Source organism: Trachemys scripta, chromosome 20 (assembly GCF_013100865.1).
Source record: "Trachemys scripta elegans isolate TJP31775 chromosome 20, CAS_Tse_1.0, whole genome shotgun sequence".
NCBI classification, from domain to species: Eukaryota; Metazoa; Chordata; order Testudines; family Emydidae; genus Trachemys; species Trachemys scripta.
The window spans coordinates 10420884-10438137 of NC_048317.1; the positions used below are offsets into that span (position 1 = coordinate 10420884).

General features: G+C 47.7%; 1 protein-coding gene across 1 annotated transcript; it reads left to right on the plus strand.

The window, feature by feature from the left end:
- The first annotated feature begins 1763 nt into the window (after positions 1 to 1763).
- NUDC (nuclear distribution C, dynein complex regulator) lies at positions 1764 to 17010 on the plus strand. The gene is made up of 9 exons (XM_034753907.1): positions 1764 to 1927; positions 5320 to 5397; positions 11099 to 11302; positions 11898 to 11984; positions 12394 to 12507; positions 13004 to 13198; positions 14139 to 14222; positions 15081 to 15199; positions 16814 to 17010. The coding sequence occupies exons 1-9, from the start codon at positions 1829 to 1831 to the stop codon at positions 16863 to 16865; spliced, it is 1032 nt and encodes a 343-aa protein (XP_034609798.1). The 5' UTR covers positions 1764 to 1828; the 3' UTR covers positions 16866 to 17010.
- Positions 17011 to 17254: the final 244 nt, after the last annotated feature.

Genomic DNA, 17254 nt, shown 5'->3' on the forward strand with positions numbered 1-17254 from the left:
CTCCTAATTTTTATCTGAACTGCTCTTACAGCATATTATTGGATGTCATTTTTACCAGCAGCTTTCATGCTGAAGGCTCCCACAGCAGTGGATAGTCAGCACATATTGTATTCAATAGTGAGTGGAATGGAGATTTTGGCCAAGGGCAGTGAGACAAATCCACAGTTCTTACCAAAAGTGCAACTTGAAAGGGCCTTATGACCGGATTTTCAGAGGGGCTGAGCACTAGTGAAGTCAAGAGGAGCACCTCTGAAAATCAGCTCACTGGATTTTGAAGATCTTGTCTGAAAAACCCACGTGCAGCAAACTGCATGGAAATACATTTAACTTCTTCTTCTGAAGAAAGGGCTGAATGGAGCCTAATTCTTAGTACCTGCAGTTCCAAGGAATCCCAATATTTCAAAACTGATGCTTAGACCATTAAACAAACATCTCCTCAAGATAGCCTCTTTGTACCACTAACTTCGGAAAGCACGGAGATCTCTCTGAAGCAGAGCAGAGTGAAAACGGGGTGCTTTGTTTTGATCAGATGTATTGCACTCACAGCAAACTGACCTGGCATTTATCTCTTGTTCCACCCCACTGTTTTGCACAGATCTAAAAAGAGCCCATATTTTGCCTTCCCATTCCAGCACACAAGAAAAGGGGAAATTGATAAATTCACACTGTGGTCAAAAAGACCCAAGCTGTTTAATCACAAAATTGTGTTGGCTCCTCAGCACCAAGCAGAGCAACCCAGAAAGGGTGAAAACAGAGAGAAACTGGTCCATATACAGTGTGACACATCGGGTGCTGCTTAAGAGAATGATCCATCTTTCCAGCCTCAGTCATGAAATTGGTCAGGGCTACTCATAGCAGCACGGCAAGGGTTAGGAGCCATTTCCTCTTGTGACTATAGCGATATCTTCATTTCTCTACAGCAGCCTGTTTGACCATTGAAGCGGGTGCATCAGCTGGGACCTGTGTTTGCTGCTCCTGGTGTTTTTCATTGTGATTAGAGACGGGAACACGTTACTTCCTTCCGTCAGCGCGCAAGCTTGTCATCAGCAATCTGGCTGCCCTCAAGCAACAGAGAGCGGTCTTCCTTGGTTTTGTTTGGATGCCCTTGGTTCCACGGGTGAGGCTGACCTACTCTTTGAAGCAGTCTGAGAAGCCCTGGTTTAAACATTCCCTCACAGCGTTTGCAACCCAGACAGCAAGGCCGTCTGGCGTGCGAGGAGAGAAAAAGGAAATGAGCTCCTCCAATCACTACCCAAGTGGAATGAGCAGAAAGTGCGGTGCTCTCCCCCCACCGCCCTCCCAGGGTAGACAGGATCCCCCATGACTCCCTCCCACTGCCAGGAACATAGATTCCCATAACCTTTCCCTTTTGATCACCAAGGCACATGACTCCCCCCCCCCCCCCCCCCCTTGACCCCATCACAGGCATCTGGCACCAGAACTCTCCCTTTGACCCTAATACAGGAGCCGCCCCCACTCCCCGGACACCCCAGGGCTCCCACCCCAAAACTAGGGCCCTTTACTCCCATCATGCCCCTATAGCCCCTGACCTTTGACCCCTCCCTCTTGGGACCACGCGGCCCTTGCGCAGATTTTTCTGGAAGGCCCCGGACGTTGTCAGTAACCATAGAAACCAACGCCAGGCGCCGAACCTTGTGTGGGGGCTCCCGCCTCTTCTCCGTTGATTGGCCGCGGCGACAGCCAATCACCTCGCGGTCTGGGGGGGATTGGGCGCGAGGATTGGCTGGCGGGCTTAGCGGCGAGGGTTCCGGTTCCGGTGTGAGGGGCTGAGGCAGCAGCGGGAGCGGGAGAGGCGGCGGGCAGGATAATGATGGGGCCGAGCGCGGCGGACGCGGCGGAGCAGGAGGAGCGTTTCGACGGGATGTTGTTGGCCATGGCCCAGCAGCACCAGGGCGGCGTGCGCGAGGTAACGCCCGGATGGACGCGCTCGTCAGGCCGCCCCTCCCCCCTGAGCCCCTGACTCTGTTCCGGGCCCGCGTGAAATGGGGGCGGGGCTTCAGGGCTGTGATTACCCCCCCCCCCAGCTCCTGTGCACGTGCTCCGGCGGCTGCGTTAAGCCCACGTGGTCTCTCCCCTGGATCTGAGGTGGCTGTTATTTCCCCTCCAGCCCACGGGCTGGGCTACTTCGGCAGGGAAACGGTGACTCTCACTAAAGAGGAAGGGGTCGGTCTGGTGCTTGTGTCCTGGCCCTTTCAGAAGCACTGAATGCTGCTGTTGGTGACCCAGAGGTTGCCATGTGGGGGAGGGATAGCTCAGTGGTTTGAGCCTTGGCCTGCTAAACCCAGGGTTGTGAGTTCAATCCTTGAGGGGGCCACTTGGGGATCTGGGGCAGAATCAGTACTTGGTCCTGCTAGTGAAGGCAGGGGGCTGGACTCAAGGACCCTTCAGGGTCCCTTCCAGCTCCATGAGATAGGATGTTTGCCAGCAGCCTCCACCCACATTGGTATTGCTTCCACTAGAGTCCGGTGTTGGTCCTCCGGAAACAGGGTGCCTGTGGAAATGGCTGGAAGACATTGATTTGAATGTATTTCTCTTGTATTTATCATTAATATGGTGCCATTGACACACATGGCTTTCATAGACAGCCAAGAAAACAAAATCCACACCCATGTTACAATTTCAATAGACAAAATACAAGCAAAGGATGTAATATATAAAAGTAAGTTGACTGAATAGCTGTATTAGAGAGACAAGGTGGGTGAGGGAATCTCTCTGATTGGGCCAGCTTCTGTTAGTGAGAGAAACAAGCTCTCGAGCCACACAGACCTCTTCTTTGGGTCTGGAAATGATTCTCCAAGTTCAGTAAAAGATATTACCTCTCCCACTTTGTCTCACTAATATCTTGGGACCAATGCAGTTACATTACATTTATTAGTAGCTATATGGCAGGTTCCTGGTTTGTCACTCATGTCATTGAGCCCTATCCCTGGTGAGCTGTGACCCTAAGAACAACCATATTGAGTCAGACCTATGGTTCGTCTAGCCCAGTATCCTATTTTCCAACAGTGACTGGTGCCAGGTACTTCAGATGGAGTGACTAGAACAAGGCAATTTATCAAGTAATCTATCCCCTGACATCCAGTCCCAGCTTCGAGTGTTGCAACCCTGATGCAAACAAAATTGTTTAAACATGAGCAGTTTCTTTGGCCACTGTTGACAGAGATTTCTTTACTGACAATCATCCCAAAATGTGATGACTGCTACATGGTATTTCAAATGACCTAGGAAGATAAATAGGATGGTTAGTTTACCATGGCTTTCAGGCCCACATCAGTCAGGGAAACTGTAGTAGCAACAGCACTTCCTACTGACATAGCATAGCTTTCACCTGAGGTGTGGCAAGGATTTAGTCTCAGTGAGCACAATTTTCTTTTCCTCTCCCATCTCACAGGAATTTTAAATTTCTTGTAGAAATGGCCATGCTGAAACATACCTATATAGTCTAGTCTTCTCATGTGTGAGATGTCTATGGCCCTACCAACTTCGTGGCCTATTTTGGCTAATTTCACATTCATAGGATTTTTAAAATAGTAAATTTCATGATTTCAGCTATTTAAACCACGGTGTTGTAATTTTAGGGGTCCTCGCCCATAAAGGAGTTGCAGGGTTGCAAGGTTATTGTAGTGGAGGGGGGGTACTGCTACCCTTCTGGGCAGCTGGAGAGTGGTGGCTGCTGGCTGGGAGCCTAGCTTTGAAGGCAGAGCCACCGCCAGCAGCAACGCAGAAGTAAGGATGGTATAGTCACCCTTACTTCTGCACTGCTGCCTGCAGAACAGGGCCCTCAGTCAGCAGCCGTCACTCTCCGGCTGCCCAGCTTTGAAGACAGCAGCACAGAAGTAAGGATGGATGGCCTGGTATTGCCACCCTTACTTCTGCACTGCTGCTGGGAGTGTGCATCTTTCAGAGCTGAGCTAACAGCCACCTCTCTCCATCCGCCCAGATCTGAAGGCACCGCAGAAGTAAGGGTGGCAATTCTGTGACACCCCCCCCCCCTTGCAATTCCCTTTTGGATCAGGACCCCCAGTGTGAGAAAGCTAATCTCCGGTGTGAAATCTGTATAGTATAGGGTAAAAGCACACAACAGACCAAAGTTCGTGGGGGGAGGCCAGATTTCACCCTCCATGATGCATTTTTCATGGCCATGAATTTAGTAGGGCCCTACAGAAGCAATTTCTTCTTTTTGCATCCCATGCATCTGGACCATTATGCAATGCTGTCCTTTAGCTGTGCCATATTAGAGCAGCTATTTGTCTCTGCTTCTATTGAGTCCACTTATCTTTTCCTTGGACAGGGAGAACTTTGCTTGGTCTATGGCCTGGAAATGAGGATACTTGTTCAAATAGTTCTCTCATTCACCAGACTGCTGATTAAAAAATTTGCTCAGTGTGATACTACTAAGATTAGGAAAAAGTAATAAGGGATTGTAACAACTGTATTTCAAGACCTACAGACTTTCTTGGAGCTGTGCAACAGCCTGGCTTTATTAAACCAGCGTGTAGATGTTAAGCCCCTAGTTTGCATTGTTGGCCATTGTGAATTACAGAATTTTACAGATTAATTTTCTTCATTTATTTAGTGAAGTCCAGGATACTGAGTCATGTGTGCTTGACTTCTTACAAGTATAGCTGCAGTTTATAATTCTTCATATTTAAGTAAGTGTGCTGTAGTCTCTTGTAAAAACAAATAAGACATGATCACATAAGGTCTCGTATGGCTACTACAACGTTGCTCAGAGCTGAGGAATGATTTGGGGTGTGTGCGGCTTGGTCTACACTAAACCCCCAAATCGAACTAAGGTACGCAACTTCAGCTACGTGAATAACGTAGCTGAAGTCGACATACCTTAGTTCGAACTTACCCCCGTCCAGACCCGGCAGGCAGGCTCCCCCGTCGACTCCGCGTACTCCTCGCGGCGAGCAGGATTACCGGAGTCGACGGGGAGCACTTCTGAGTTCGATTTATCGCGTCCAGACTAGACGCGATAAATCGAACCCAGAAGTTCGATTGCCTGCCGCCGAACCAGCGCGGTAAGTATAGACAAGCCCATAGATACAGGCGTTTGATGTCAAGCTTTAAACAGATCTCCAGGTAGACTTGGCTGGGGATTACAGTACAGAACATCAAAAATCTCTCCTTGCTGAGGCCAGAAGTACTGATGGGAACTAGCGTCGCCTGTTGATCTGGCGGCAGTTTGATGTCCTGGCAGGCCAAGAGCAAAGTTACTTTGTTTGTTTTTTCTTGGGTAGGTTGAAGTCTTTATTTCAAGTCTCCTGAAACTGCCCCTCTTTTGTCTTTCAGCTTGTGAACACATTCTTCAGTTTCCTCAGACGTAAAACTGATTTCTTCATAGGAGGAGAAGAGGGAGTAGCAGAGAAGGTAACTCACCCCATGTGTTCATGACTGATTTCTGCCATACCTGGAGCAAGCTATGTCCTATCTGGAAACACTCATTTCTGTGGAGACTGAGTTCTCCATATTCTCCAGTTACTGCTCTGCCTCAGTGTGCTCTCCTGTTGCCATCTGATTCTTTTTCACTGCTCTGTGGGCCTGACTTTCTATGAAACTACTGAAACATATTAAGGAAACAAGGTAATAATAAACTGCCCCATCCACAGCTGAGCATGTTTGATTGTGCAAGTGGCATCAGTGGTGAAAGGTTGTTGTTTTTTTTTTGCCTATGCTCTGGCCAAAGGCTTGTTTGGAAAGCAAGCCTGCCAGACGTACTGATTTAACTGTGACAGACACTGCAGGATTGATAACCCCAGGTTACCTTGTTTGTTCATTTCAGAAAAAGCACAAAGTCCGTCTCACAGCATATGCAATTGCCACTTTGTCTCTGAGCTGCAGGGTACGACAGTGTTGGTGTGAGGCTGGTGGTCGCTGTGTGGGTGTGGGAGAATTGGACCCTTCAGATTCCAGCAGGCTGGCATTCCTGACCCTACTGCAGAGTACTACATTTCATATTTAATCTCACAATAGACCTAAGTGCTCAAATATGAAGTACCCAAACTTTCTGAATGGCTTCTGTAGTTAGCTACATAGCTGGAGTTCTAAACTTCTTCACAGTGTGGACTATATTTTAGTAGCATCTCATGGAAACATTAATTTCCATACAGACCACATCCCCTCCTACTGGCTACTGGATAACATCTGTGGCAGGCAACTACAGCAATTCTTGCATGGGGGGAAAAAAAATCAGTATTGGGAAATTATTAAATAGATTTGTAGATGCTTTAATGCAGTTTAGCAAGTGGAGGTGAGGAACAAATTCTCTGTGTGCCACCATTAAGTGCTCTACCAACCACTGCTGATCTGCAGGCCAGAGTTTGGGAACCACTGCCATATGGCTTTGTCAATGCTGCATAATGTATACATGCTGCCTAATCTGTGAAATGGAAAAAGAAACTTTAGGATGAAAATGATGCAAAAGATTAACTCCTCTTTCCCCCTTAGTCTGGGGAGAGAGGGACTAGAAATCTTCAGGATCAGAAAGGGATGGGCATATAGTTATAGAAAGAAAATGTGATTAGCACTCTGAATAGAATTTCAGATGACTGACACCTGTAGTGATTAGAGTTGGGAACTAAAAGTTGGGACTCCTGGCTTCTATGCTGTACTGTCAAAAGTTACATAGCAAGTCAAATCACTTAGCAGCCATACCTTAGTTTTCCCACCTGTAAGAGAAAGATAAGATTTAATTCTCTTGTAAAGTGCTTTGTGATCCTCTGAAAGACATTGCATACAAAACATGACTTCCTCTGCCTTTCACAACATAGTGCCCCCCAACAAAGGTTTGAAGACGCCAGACTGCTCTATCCCATTCTCCCACTACCCGTCCTTATGCTAAAGTTTCCTTTGGGACTGAAATGTCTTGTGCGTGGTCTCAGCACCAAGGTGAAGCTTTTGTGATGGCGGGGTAAGGGGAATTATGCTGACATGGGAGGTGAGAATACATGCTCCCCCCCCCCCCCCCCTTTTTTTTTTAAAAGGACTTTCTTGTGCTTGACTGAGGGTTTGTTTTTAAAATCATCATAGAATATCAGGGTTGGAAGGGACCTCAGGATGTCATCTAGTCCAACCCCCTGCTCAAAGCAGGACTAATCCCCAACTAAATCAATCCTCACTATGGATTCATTCCTCAGTAAGGGCAAGTCTTTGACAAGTCACTATACAGAGAGTAAACTATACTACATGCAAATACAGATTTTGTGCTTCTGTTCATGGCTATTCAAATGCTGAAGCAACTTTAAGGGTCTTCCAACAGCAAAGACACTTGAAACAGAGCCAATTCCACAGTCAAATGGTTACATAACACCCTGCCACTTGCTGCCGGGTATGTGTCAGTGCCCTGATCTCAGTCCCTGAGATGTGGGTTAGGCATACGGTGGACAGAAATAGCATGCTTCTCCCACCTCCGTTTGGGAAAGAACACTGAGCCTCTTTCACACACTCTTTGGGATCATAGCTTGGAATTTGACTAGCTGTAGAGGCAGGGAAACCATAATGTTGATTCCTCTTTTGTGGATGGAGAAAGATTCTGGAGAAAACCTTTTCATAAGGCAGCTTCACCTCAAGCAGCACCCCCGCAACAGGCTGTGGCCTGTCAGGTTTTCCCAGCCTCAGTTTCCCCTTTTTATCCACACATGAAGGGAACAATAATCTGTCTCGGATACAAAGTTGCCCCTGGGCATAATTGGTATACACCAGTGCAGTAATTCCCCAAAAACCTTGTAGTAAAACCATTCTGCAGTTTCCACAGTACATGTATGAAGATACAGTGTTATTTTTTTCCCCCCATTCCCCTCTTCAGGTTTAGCTCTGCCATATTACTAGCAGCACTCTGTTCCAAATTCTTTTTACACCAATCTAGAATCCCTTTTTCCTGCCTGTGGGTAACCAGTCTTCTTGCAGCCCTTCACTCAGGTGTTTGCCCCAAGAGCTCTCCCTCCTACAGTGTTCCTCTAGGCCTTCCTACCTGTAAGGCCTTCCCCTTGGCAGGGGATCCACTTCCTGCATCAACCCTCTTTCTTCCAGGCTTAGGCTTCCTCTGACCAAGCTGTATCATCCCCTTTTTCCTAGGAGCCACTGCCCATGCCTTCCACTCATCTAGGATCCCCCACTTCAGTGAGTTCTCACCAGCAGTTCTGTTCTAGCTCTTATCTGAATTCAGCTCTCTTCCAAGCAACTCCTGTAACCTCTTCCTTGCTGCTTCCTGTCTGTCTCTCTGAGATTCAGCCACCATTCACCTGTTCTGACTCTCCCAATCTCCTGCCCTCTAGTGCCCAGATGCCCTCTCTTAAGCCTAATTTGGGGTCAACTGACCAGTTGCAGGTGCACTGGCCTCTTCCCTTTTAAAGTGCCAGTGTTACCCTGTGCCACATCTGCCTCCTTTTCACTTCCCCTCCCCGAAATGAATTAGAATGGTATTTTAGTAGTACCATCCTTTCGGCTTTTTGGAGACTCAATTCCACTTCTGTGTATGCAACAGAGGGGGTGTGTTTTGAATATCATATCAAAGAAGGTACTGCAGGCAGGTGTTCCCGCTAATTTTTTCCATCCATGTGCAAAATGAATTTTGTTATGTGCACCACTATTGAGGTAATGTGCAGATCTGCGTCACTAGTAGAAACAAAAAACCTAATTAAAAAATTACCATAGGGATAATTACTCCAGCCAGGACAGGTTAGGCATTTTAGAGCTCACTACTCAAAGAATTACATTTTAAGCATAAGAGAGAAATAAAATTATGAAATGCACAGACCAGTCCAGAAACAAAAATAACAGCACTTTGAAAGAATAAAATTACAGAGAATATATGTGCATTGCAGGAAGTACCACCACCAACACAAGTATGTGTTGGGAGATGAATGTGTCAGAGACTGTGTGTGTGTGAGACAGAGTCAGTGTGTGCAAGCTGGCTGCTGGGGAAGTCAGACCATGCATTGTCTCTTTAAGGCACTCACTCGCCAGAAGGCTCATTCAAACCACGGCAGCTCTCCTGCTTCTGAGCCCTGTGCCGCCCCCGTGGAGATGTGTAGGGTTACCATATTTAAAAAATAAAAAGAGGACACTCCACGGGCCCTAGCCCCGCCCCTTTCCCAACCCCCGGCCCCGCCCCAACTCCGCCCTTTCCCTGCCCCTTCCCCCAAGTCCCTGCCCTAACTCCCCCTCCTCCCTCCCAGCCACGCGAAAAGGGCTGCCCGAGCGCTACCGGCTTTACGGTTTGCCAGGCAGCCTCCAGACCCTGCGTCCCCGGCCGGCGCTTCCCCAGCGCAGCTGGAGCCCGGGAGGGGAAGTGCCCAGCCGGGGGCGCAGGGTCTGGAGGCTGCCTGGCAAACTATGAAGCTGGTAGCACTCGGGCTTCAGGCAGCCCCTATGCCTCTGGACCCTGTGCCCCTGGCCGGGCACTTCTCCTCCCCGGCTCCAGCTGCTCTGCTCCTCCCCGGACTCAGACTTTGGCTCTGTTTAAGAGCCACGCTGCCCGAGCCAGCGCTACTGGCTTCGGGCAGCCCCCGTGCCTCCGGACCCTGAGCCGCCGGCCGGGCACTTCTCCTCCCCGTCTCCAGCTGCTCTGCTCCGGCGGCGCAGGGCCCAGAGGCACGGGGGCTGCCCGAAGCCGGTAGCAAGAGCAATGTGGCTGCAGAGCAGCGGGGGGAGGGGCACCTGAGCACATGCTGCTCTGGCTCTGCTAATCAAGTGCGTGATTCACTCCTGGGTGGTGGGCTGCTTAGAGGGAACAGAGTTCTGCACTTCTGCTGTGTACATAAAGATTTAATAATAATTGTATCCTTCTCCCCCTGTACTGGTTTGCAGTCAGTTGTATAATTAGCTGAGGTCCAGAATCTCTGAGCTGCTTTGGGCCAGTTCACCCTGATAAGTGCCGATCACATCCTTGGAACTTCCTCTGGTTAAACTCCTACCCTTTGATATAAGGAATCTCTTCCTCCCTTTGATTCCTATCTGTGATGGTTGCCAGGGGTACCCAGCATTGCTCCCGCCTGCCTTGCATCACATTCTCCCCAGATGTTCTCTTTCCTCTGTCTGAAGAGCTAGTGTGTCTTCCATAGCAGAACTGTGTTTTCACTACGTGCTGCCTCGCACAGTACCTCTGGCTTTATCAACAGCTGGGTTATTCCTCTGACTTCCTGCCTGTTTACTCAACTCTCCCTCCAAGCAGTGCAGCCATTTACATCACAGACCTCGATATTCTGCCTTTCTTGAGTGCTCCTGGAGCAGGGTTATATGGTAATTTGTTCCCAAGTGATATAATTTGGTTTTCAAATCTCTTTCCGACAAACTATAGCTTTCAGGTAAAAATTGATGCTTCTAGGTTTTTAAGTATTCATTGTTATTTCTTTTTCCCTATTCTGCCAACAATGCAAGGTGTTTACAAAGAATAGTATGAATGCAAGGTCTCCACCCTAAATAGCTTACTATCTAAATATTAAATTGGATAATTATCCATCTAGTATACGGGGACGCTTCAGATGGGGAAAGGCCTTCTGTGTACTCCACCTGGAAAGCATCCGGATCCAGTTATAACACATTATACACCTATAACTTCTTCCACGGGGGGTTCTCAAAGCATTGACAAACGCTAGTTATCAGAGCCTCCTGGTCAGTATTCTCACTTTACAGATGAGTAAGGCACAGAGACTACATGAATAGTTTAAGGTGAGACTACAAATCCTTGGCACAGAGCTGGGTATACAAACTAGGGTCCTGAATCTCCATTGCACTTTCACCTCTGCAAAGTAGCTGTTAAACACTGCCAAATCCAATGGTAGGATTTTACACTACACAAGGTACAGAGCAATGGAGAATCCGGCTCAAGGAGTACTTTTCTTCTATGGGCAGGGACTTGGAAAGTATTCTGAACTTTCCCAGATATCCTGTCAGACACCACTTCAAATCATGGGATGAAAAGAGAGGGAAATGTCCCTAGGTCAGTGCTTTTGAGGAACGTGTCTCCTCTGCAGTAGACTTATGCGGGAGGTGGAGTCTCCCTTCAGCTGCTGCCACCCAGGTTCGTGGTGAATTCTTAAAACTCATCCATCATTGGGCTCCTTTCTTTCAGTTAATCACGGAGACGTTCAACCACCACAACAAGCTGGCTCAGAAAGAGCGGAAGGAGAAGAAGGCCCGGCAAGAGGCAGAACGGCGTGAAAAGACAGAGCGAGCTGCCAAACTCGCTAAAGAAAAGAAGCAGGAAGATAATGAGCCAAGGATCAAGGAGCTTACAGAGGAAGAGGCGGAAAGGTTGCAACAGGAAATTGACCAGGTGAGAGCTCAGTATGGTGAGCATTTGTGTGCGCACTATGTGCCTTTTAAAGGGAGACTGTATGGGGCTAGAGCCAGCCTTCTTGGTTGGCTTGTGTGCAACCCAATCAGTAGTGACTGGTATAATTCAGTTAGAAACTTGGTGCTTGTTCAAATATCCAGAATACCAGACTGGAGCAGCTGTTGCATTTCCAAGTTAATCTAAGCCTGCCCAATCTTTCTTCTCCTTGGTTCTCTTACAAGGTACTTTGCCCCAGTGCCCTCAGCAAGTGCTCTAATTGCAACAGAGCGCTCTGGCACGGTCGCTGAGTAACTCTCTCTGCAGTTACACTGGGGAAAGGAGCAGAGGTGGGCTGATGCCATGCCAGTCTGCCTCTTGGACAGTGGGGCTTTCCTGTTACATGGTGCAGTAGAGCTGGAAATTCCCTCTCTTTCTCCCCCCCCCCCCAAGTTTCCTGTAGTTCTGAGTCATGCACAGGCCTGCAGCTTTATCTAAAGAAGGAAATGGGGCCACCTAGTGCTGTATTAGTACATTTCATTTGTCAGAATTTCACAGACATCAGATAATCAGTCTGGGATGTTTGGGTTTTTAACAGAAAAAAGAGCAAAAACAAGATGAGCCCAAAGATGTCTCACTGAAACCGTGTGAGAATCAAACGGAATCTCCAGAGCCCAGTAAACAGGTAATGTGTTCCCAGAGTCTTCCTCAGATCTGGGGAGGGGGAAGTGTGCATCTGAACAACATTGAGGTGGCCTCTCAGTATGTGGGGGAGTGTGCCATCTGAACGGTGTGGAGTATCCTCTGTGAGAGCATGCACTGGAGGTCTTCAGTGCTTCTGCCATCTGTACTCCCCGCCCATTTGGCGAATGCAACGGATTCTCAAAGACATTCCCTATTTTTTTTAAAAATCTGATGCTTTAAAAGGGAAATCTCTGCCTTCTAATTCTGGACTGGATCTACATGGAGTGCCTTGGCCATCAAACACATAATTAACTGGAAGATCCCATATGAATTTAAAGAGCCATTCTTACTAGTGAAATGTATATGCAGGCTTGAAAACCTCTTTACTGATGCTTAAATTGTCTGTTTAGGAGACAGATGATGAGGAAGAAGATGAGAAGGATAAAGGAAAACTTAAACCAAACTCTGGGAATGGGGCTGATCTTCCAAACTATAGGTGGACACAGACCCTTTCTGAACTGGATGTAAGTGCTGCCTTTGACTGGGGATGTGAGGAATTCTAGCCTTGAAACTTTAGGGCAGGCACTGCTATGAACTGTGCAGCTGTTGATCAGTAGCAAGGTCAGCTAGCTCAATGATATGCTTTGTATTCTGGTTGTCCAAGAAGATAACCGTTAACAGTGTTTAGCTGTAGCACACCAATAATGGGAGAGAGCTTGGCAGGTAAGATGCTTTGAGGCCCTTTTGTCATCCTGCCTCAATCTTGACCTTGTTGAAGTGAGACCGCACTCATATTTTGCTCATCCTTTGTGACCCACTTGAGACCTGTCAGGCATCATCTTGCCAGATTTCTGCTTCAGTCCCCACAGAATCCATATATTTAATGCACAAAGAGCATGTCCTGCACTGGCATATATCTTGTAGCTCAGATGAACTCAAGGTAGAGAGTCTTGGAGCAGTAACACAAGGGGAAGTGAGAGAGCTCTCTGATCCCTCTTTCTCCCTCTCTCTCCTATCCAGCTGGCCATACCATTCAAGGTGAACTTCCGGCTGAAGGGGAAGGATGTGGTGGTGGACATTCAGAGACGGCACCTGAAAGTGGGGCTGAAGGGTCACCCCCCAGTGATTGAAGGAGACCTATACAATGAAGTGAAGGTGGAGGAGAGCTCCTGGCTGATTGAGGATGGTAAAATAGTCACCGTGCACCTGGAGAAGGTAAGAATATAAACGCCATACTGGGTCAGGCCAGTAGCTAAGTCAACAGGAGAATTCTCCCATGGATCTAGCACTGTCTACACAGGGGTTAGGTTAGTTTAATCGTGTTGCTCAGGGGTGTTGATTTTTTACTGTGACATAGTTATACTGACCTAATTTCCTAGCGTAGACCAGGCCTCAGTTTTGTCACCTAAAAAGAACGGCTCAGGTCTGGAACTTTCTCTCACATCCTGTACAAGGTACAGCAGGGTGAGTCAGTGATAGCATTCAGGCTCATGTCTGTTATACATCCCCCAGAGCCAGGAACCTTGAGAGTTAAGGTTGTATTTTCACTCCTGTTCTTTGGTACAGTATTGCTTGAGCCTATATACTACTCCACTTAGGGACATCAGATTTTTGAGGACCAGAGTCTGACGAGATTTTCAGCTGTAACTTTTAATTGATCCATGCTCCTGGATTGGTCACTCACTTTTTGAGAATGGAGTCAGCTTTTCTTTTAAAGTTGAGCGCATTATCGGAGTGAAGTGCTGGTCTGTCTTTCACCTGTGGTATGTGAACATCTGGGCACAGCTGGTGTCATGTGCTGGCAGGTTTCAGTGTGGTAGTGTTCCTTTTATGCCATTTCAGTTCTAGTTGATTAATAATAGGAACATGGGTTTGCCCATTCTGGACGCTGTCTCCTTGCAGATTGTTGCTACCAGTGGTAATTCCTGACATTTGGGATTAAACTGAGGTGATTGAGAATGGGAAAGCTGCCTTTTATATCCAGGCTTTATCTTCGGATGGGCATGGTCAGTTAAGGGCTACACAAGCTGGGTTTGATTCCAGCGACTCTGTTTCTTTGTAACAAAAAAGTAACCCCCCCTAAATACCCCATATGAGCATTTCCAGAGAACGTGTTGTTTGTGAAGTGTTCTTTACTGCCACCTCTCCTCTTCAGATCAACAAGATGGAATGGTGGAGCAAGCTAGTTCCCACGGACCCAGAAATCAACACCAAGAAAATTAACCCAGAGAACTCAAAGGTAATATCTGTTTGTCACCCCATTAGCCACAGTGAAGAGGGGCTGTGAACTTGATCACAGCATTCTTAAACCTTTTGGCCTCTACCATGTATTCACTCTGCAAGCAAAGTAAATGGAGCCAAAGGGGACAGAATCCAAAGGGGATGAAGACTTGGGAGAAATATTGATCTATGGAACTATAAGAAGCGTGGCAGGCAACTCTTCACACTGCCCCATGAGAGACCTGGTCTGAATTAGAAGTGGGACTGCAGGATTTCTTGTGTCCAGGGAAAACAAGGTGTAAATTTGTCACTGCCCATGGTGACAGTGTTGCATTAGTCTGAGAAGAAACCTCTACTCTGAATAAGGAAAACCCCTTCCCCTGACTTCATATCCCATGCGTTCAATGTTACTCCAGAGACGTTTGCTCCTATAGAATCCAGTGAGTGTTCACCTGGAGGGGGGTGTAGGGTGCCTGTTCAAAGAAACACGAGGAGCCTCCTCATGGAACAGTGTTTGGATCAGAGTATGACTGTAACAGAATATTTGTGAGAGACTGTGAGTGTATTCCCTGACTGGGGGTATGGCTGGCATAACTAGAAAGAGGTGATCTAGCAAGTTAAATCATTCAAAAGCATGAGATTGTGTTGGCTACTTGAAAGCTACCCTACCATGTAATCTGAATCCAGCAAAACCTTATTGCAGTGAGTGCAGTTGGATTTATAGGTCAGTTGCTATATAAGTAGGCCTGTAGTTTGCATGCTATGGTGCACTGAAATTTTACTCTGTCTTAGTTCACTGTAAGCAGAGGTTCTGTATGTAGGCCATGGGGCCTATGGTTTGTTCCTCCATCTATAACAGAATCTCCTTGGGTTTTAGTTGTCAGATCTGGACAGTGAAACTCGCAGCATGGTGGAGAAAATGATGTATGATCAACGTCAGAAATCCATGGGGCTCCCCACGTCTGATGAACAGAAGAAGCAGGATATACTGAAAAAGTGCGTAGCGAGAATTCATCCATGGGTACTTTCTTCCCCACCTCCCTTGAGCAATTTTGTGCGTCAGCCATATGTCATGGAGTAATAGGAGGGGGAAGAATGACTGACAGCGCATGAGATGGGTTTGGCCTTGAGCCTGTCTGCATTCACTTGCAGAATTCAGTTGAAATGTTTTAGACATTGACCCTCATCGTTGGGATGGGAACATACTGAATTGTGCTGTGTTGTACAGCCCTGCTCTAGGGCTAGCTTCAAGTGCAGGGAGTAAGATACAGCAGGTGGTGTCTGGGCTGGAGGTATTGTCTCTATGGAGCCACTGAGATCATGTAAAAGCTCATTTATCTCTCTCAACCTAGTAGCCCAGATAACTTTTCCTCCCCCACACATCCTACATTAGACAGCTGTCTCCAAGCCAATAGCACATTTATATCTTTATAGCTCTGTTTGGCGTAACTGCACCTTGGAGTTCCTGTGAGTAATTTTCCTGCCAAGGCCATGTGGGGTCAGTGCCCACATCTGCTGGGGATGAGAGGAAGGGTAACTGTGGGTCATGCAGCTTCCCCTTGTAAATGCAAAACCGCCTCTTTTCCCTGGGGTGAAACAAGGATTAGTGTAGCAGGACAGTTTCTCCTGCTGCCATCTCACCTTCCTTGGTTTTTCTGCACAGATGCAGACTTTACTGATGTTTTTTTGATCTGCACCATAGGGGCTTGTTCAAGCTAAAGGTCCATCAGGTTTATGTGCTGTGCGCTTCTAGTGCGATGACTTGTTGTTCCAAAACGTACATCAGACCCTAAACTGAGACTGTCTCTCTCCTCACCCCTCAGGAAGAATCTGGGCTTGCCCTTGCTTCCCTGAGCAGTGTAGACAGGATCTCTTGTACACAAGATCACTTGTTGAATGTTCTCCGTAAGCTTAGTCCCAGTGTTCTTTGACTGGTGGAGAATGGGCATGAAGTTTAGACTGTCTGGCCCAGTTAGATTCCTTCTCTCTGCTGACATACAGCTTACTGGAGCTGGGTTTCTGTGCCATCCTTCTCTTGCTACTGTTCTCACCACCACAGTAGCGGAGCCATCTCCAACAACCCCAGTAATATGTCTAAGTAGTATGTCTTAAGTTTAGATCAGAATCCCCTCACCCCCATTATCAACAGCGCAGCTGCTACATGTCTGCCCTGAAGGTAACAGTTCCCAAGGGTGTGTCCCATTAATAACCGTTGCTCGTTTACACCTGTTGGCCTTGATGACTGGGTAACGTTACTGATATTATTAACAGGAGCAGGAAGGAGTGAGGTGGTGTCCAGGGTTCCTTGCACGGGAAGCTCTGCAAATCAACATGGCTAATGTGAGACCTGCAGGCCTGGGGAAGGGGAGGGCAGCAGCCATCATGGTAGCAAGTGAAAGTGACAGCAGAGAGGGCATTGCTATCCTCTTCCTATGTAGAAGAGGGGATTAATGCGTCCCCACTATACAGGAGCTGTTGGGAGGATAGATTGAACAGTGCCTAGGAAATGTCAAGCTCTCTACTGTGTGTGTGCGTTAAATGTTGCAGAATAGCATTAAGTAGCATGCAGCCTGCCTAGCTCGTTCACTTGTGCACCTTTCTTTCTTGCAGGTTCATGGAGCAGCATCCAGAAATGGACTTTTCCAAGGCTAAATTCAACTGAGCCCCTCTCTTTTTTTTTTTTTCCCCTCCACTCCCTTCAGACAGGCCATGGAATGGGGCAGGATGTGCATGGGTCGGGGGGAGGGAAGGGTCATCTCCTGACCTTGGGCGAGTAAACACTCCTGTCATCCCCAAGTGAACTTGCCCTAGAAGCAGCTTCATGACTGGCATCCCCGCTGTTGTCAGTCCAGCACAATGCAAGGTCCTCGTATCAGTTTGCAGCAGCAGCGCCTGCCAGACATGTAGCCAGCTGGCTCACATTGATCTAGACCGCGAGGACCTTGCTTGGCAGAGAGGAGGGGGTAAAGCAAAAAAAGGCTGCGCAAGTCAGGCTAAAGCAATGTTTGAACATCTCCTGGGACTGTCAATTGAGGACCCCCTAACCCCAGT

Excerpts from the sequence above, each read along its gene's own strand:
- NUDC (XM_034753907.1), top strand. The coding sequence starts at position 1,829 with ATGATGGGGCCGAGCGCGGCGGACGCGGCGGAGCAGGAGGAGCGTTTC. Across the intron at positions 5,398-11,098 it reads AAGAGGGAGTAGCAGAGAAG|TTAATCACGGAGACGTTCAA; the intron begins GTAACTCACCCC and ends CCTTTCTTTCAG. Across the intron at positions 11,303-11,897 it reads TGCAACAGGAAATTGACCAG|AAAAAAGAGCAAAAACAAGA; the intron begins GTGAGAGCTCAG and ends GGTTTTTAACAG.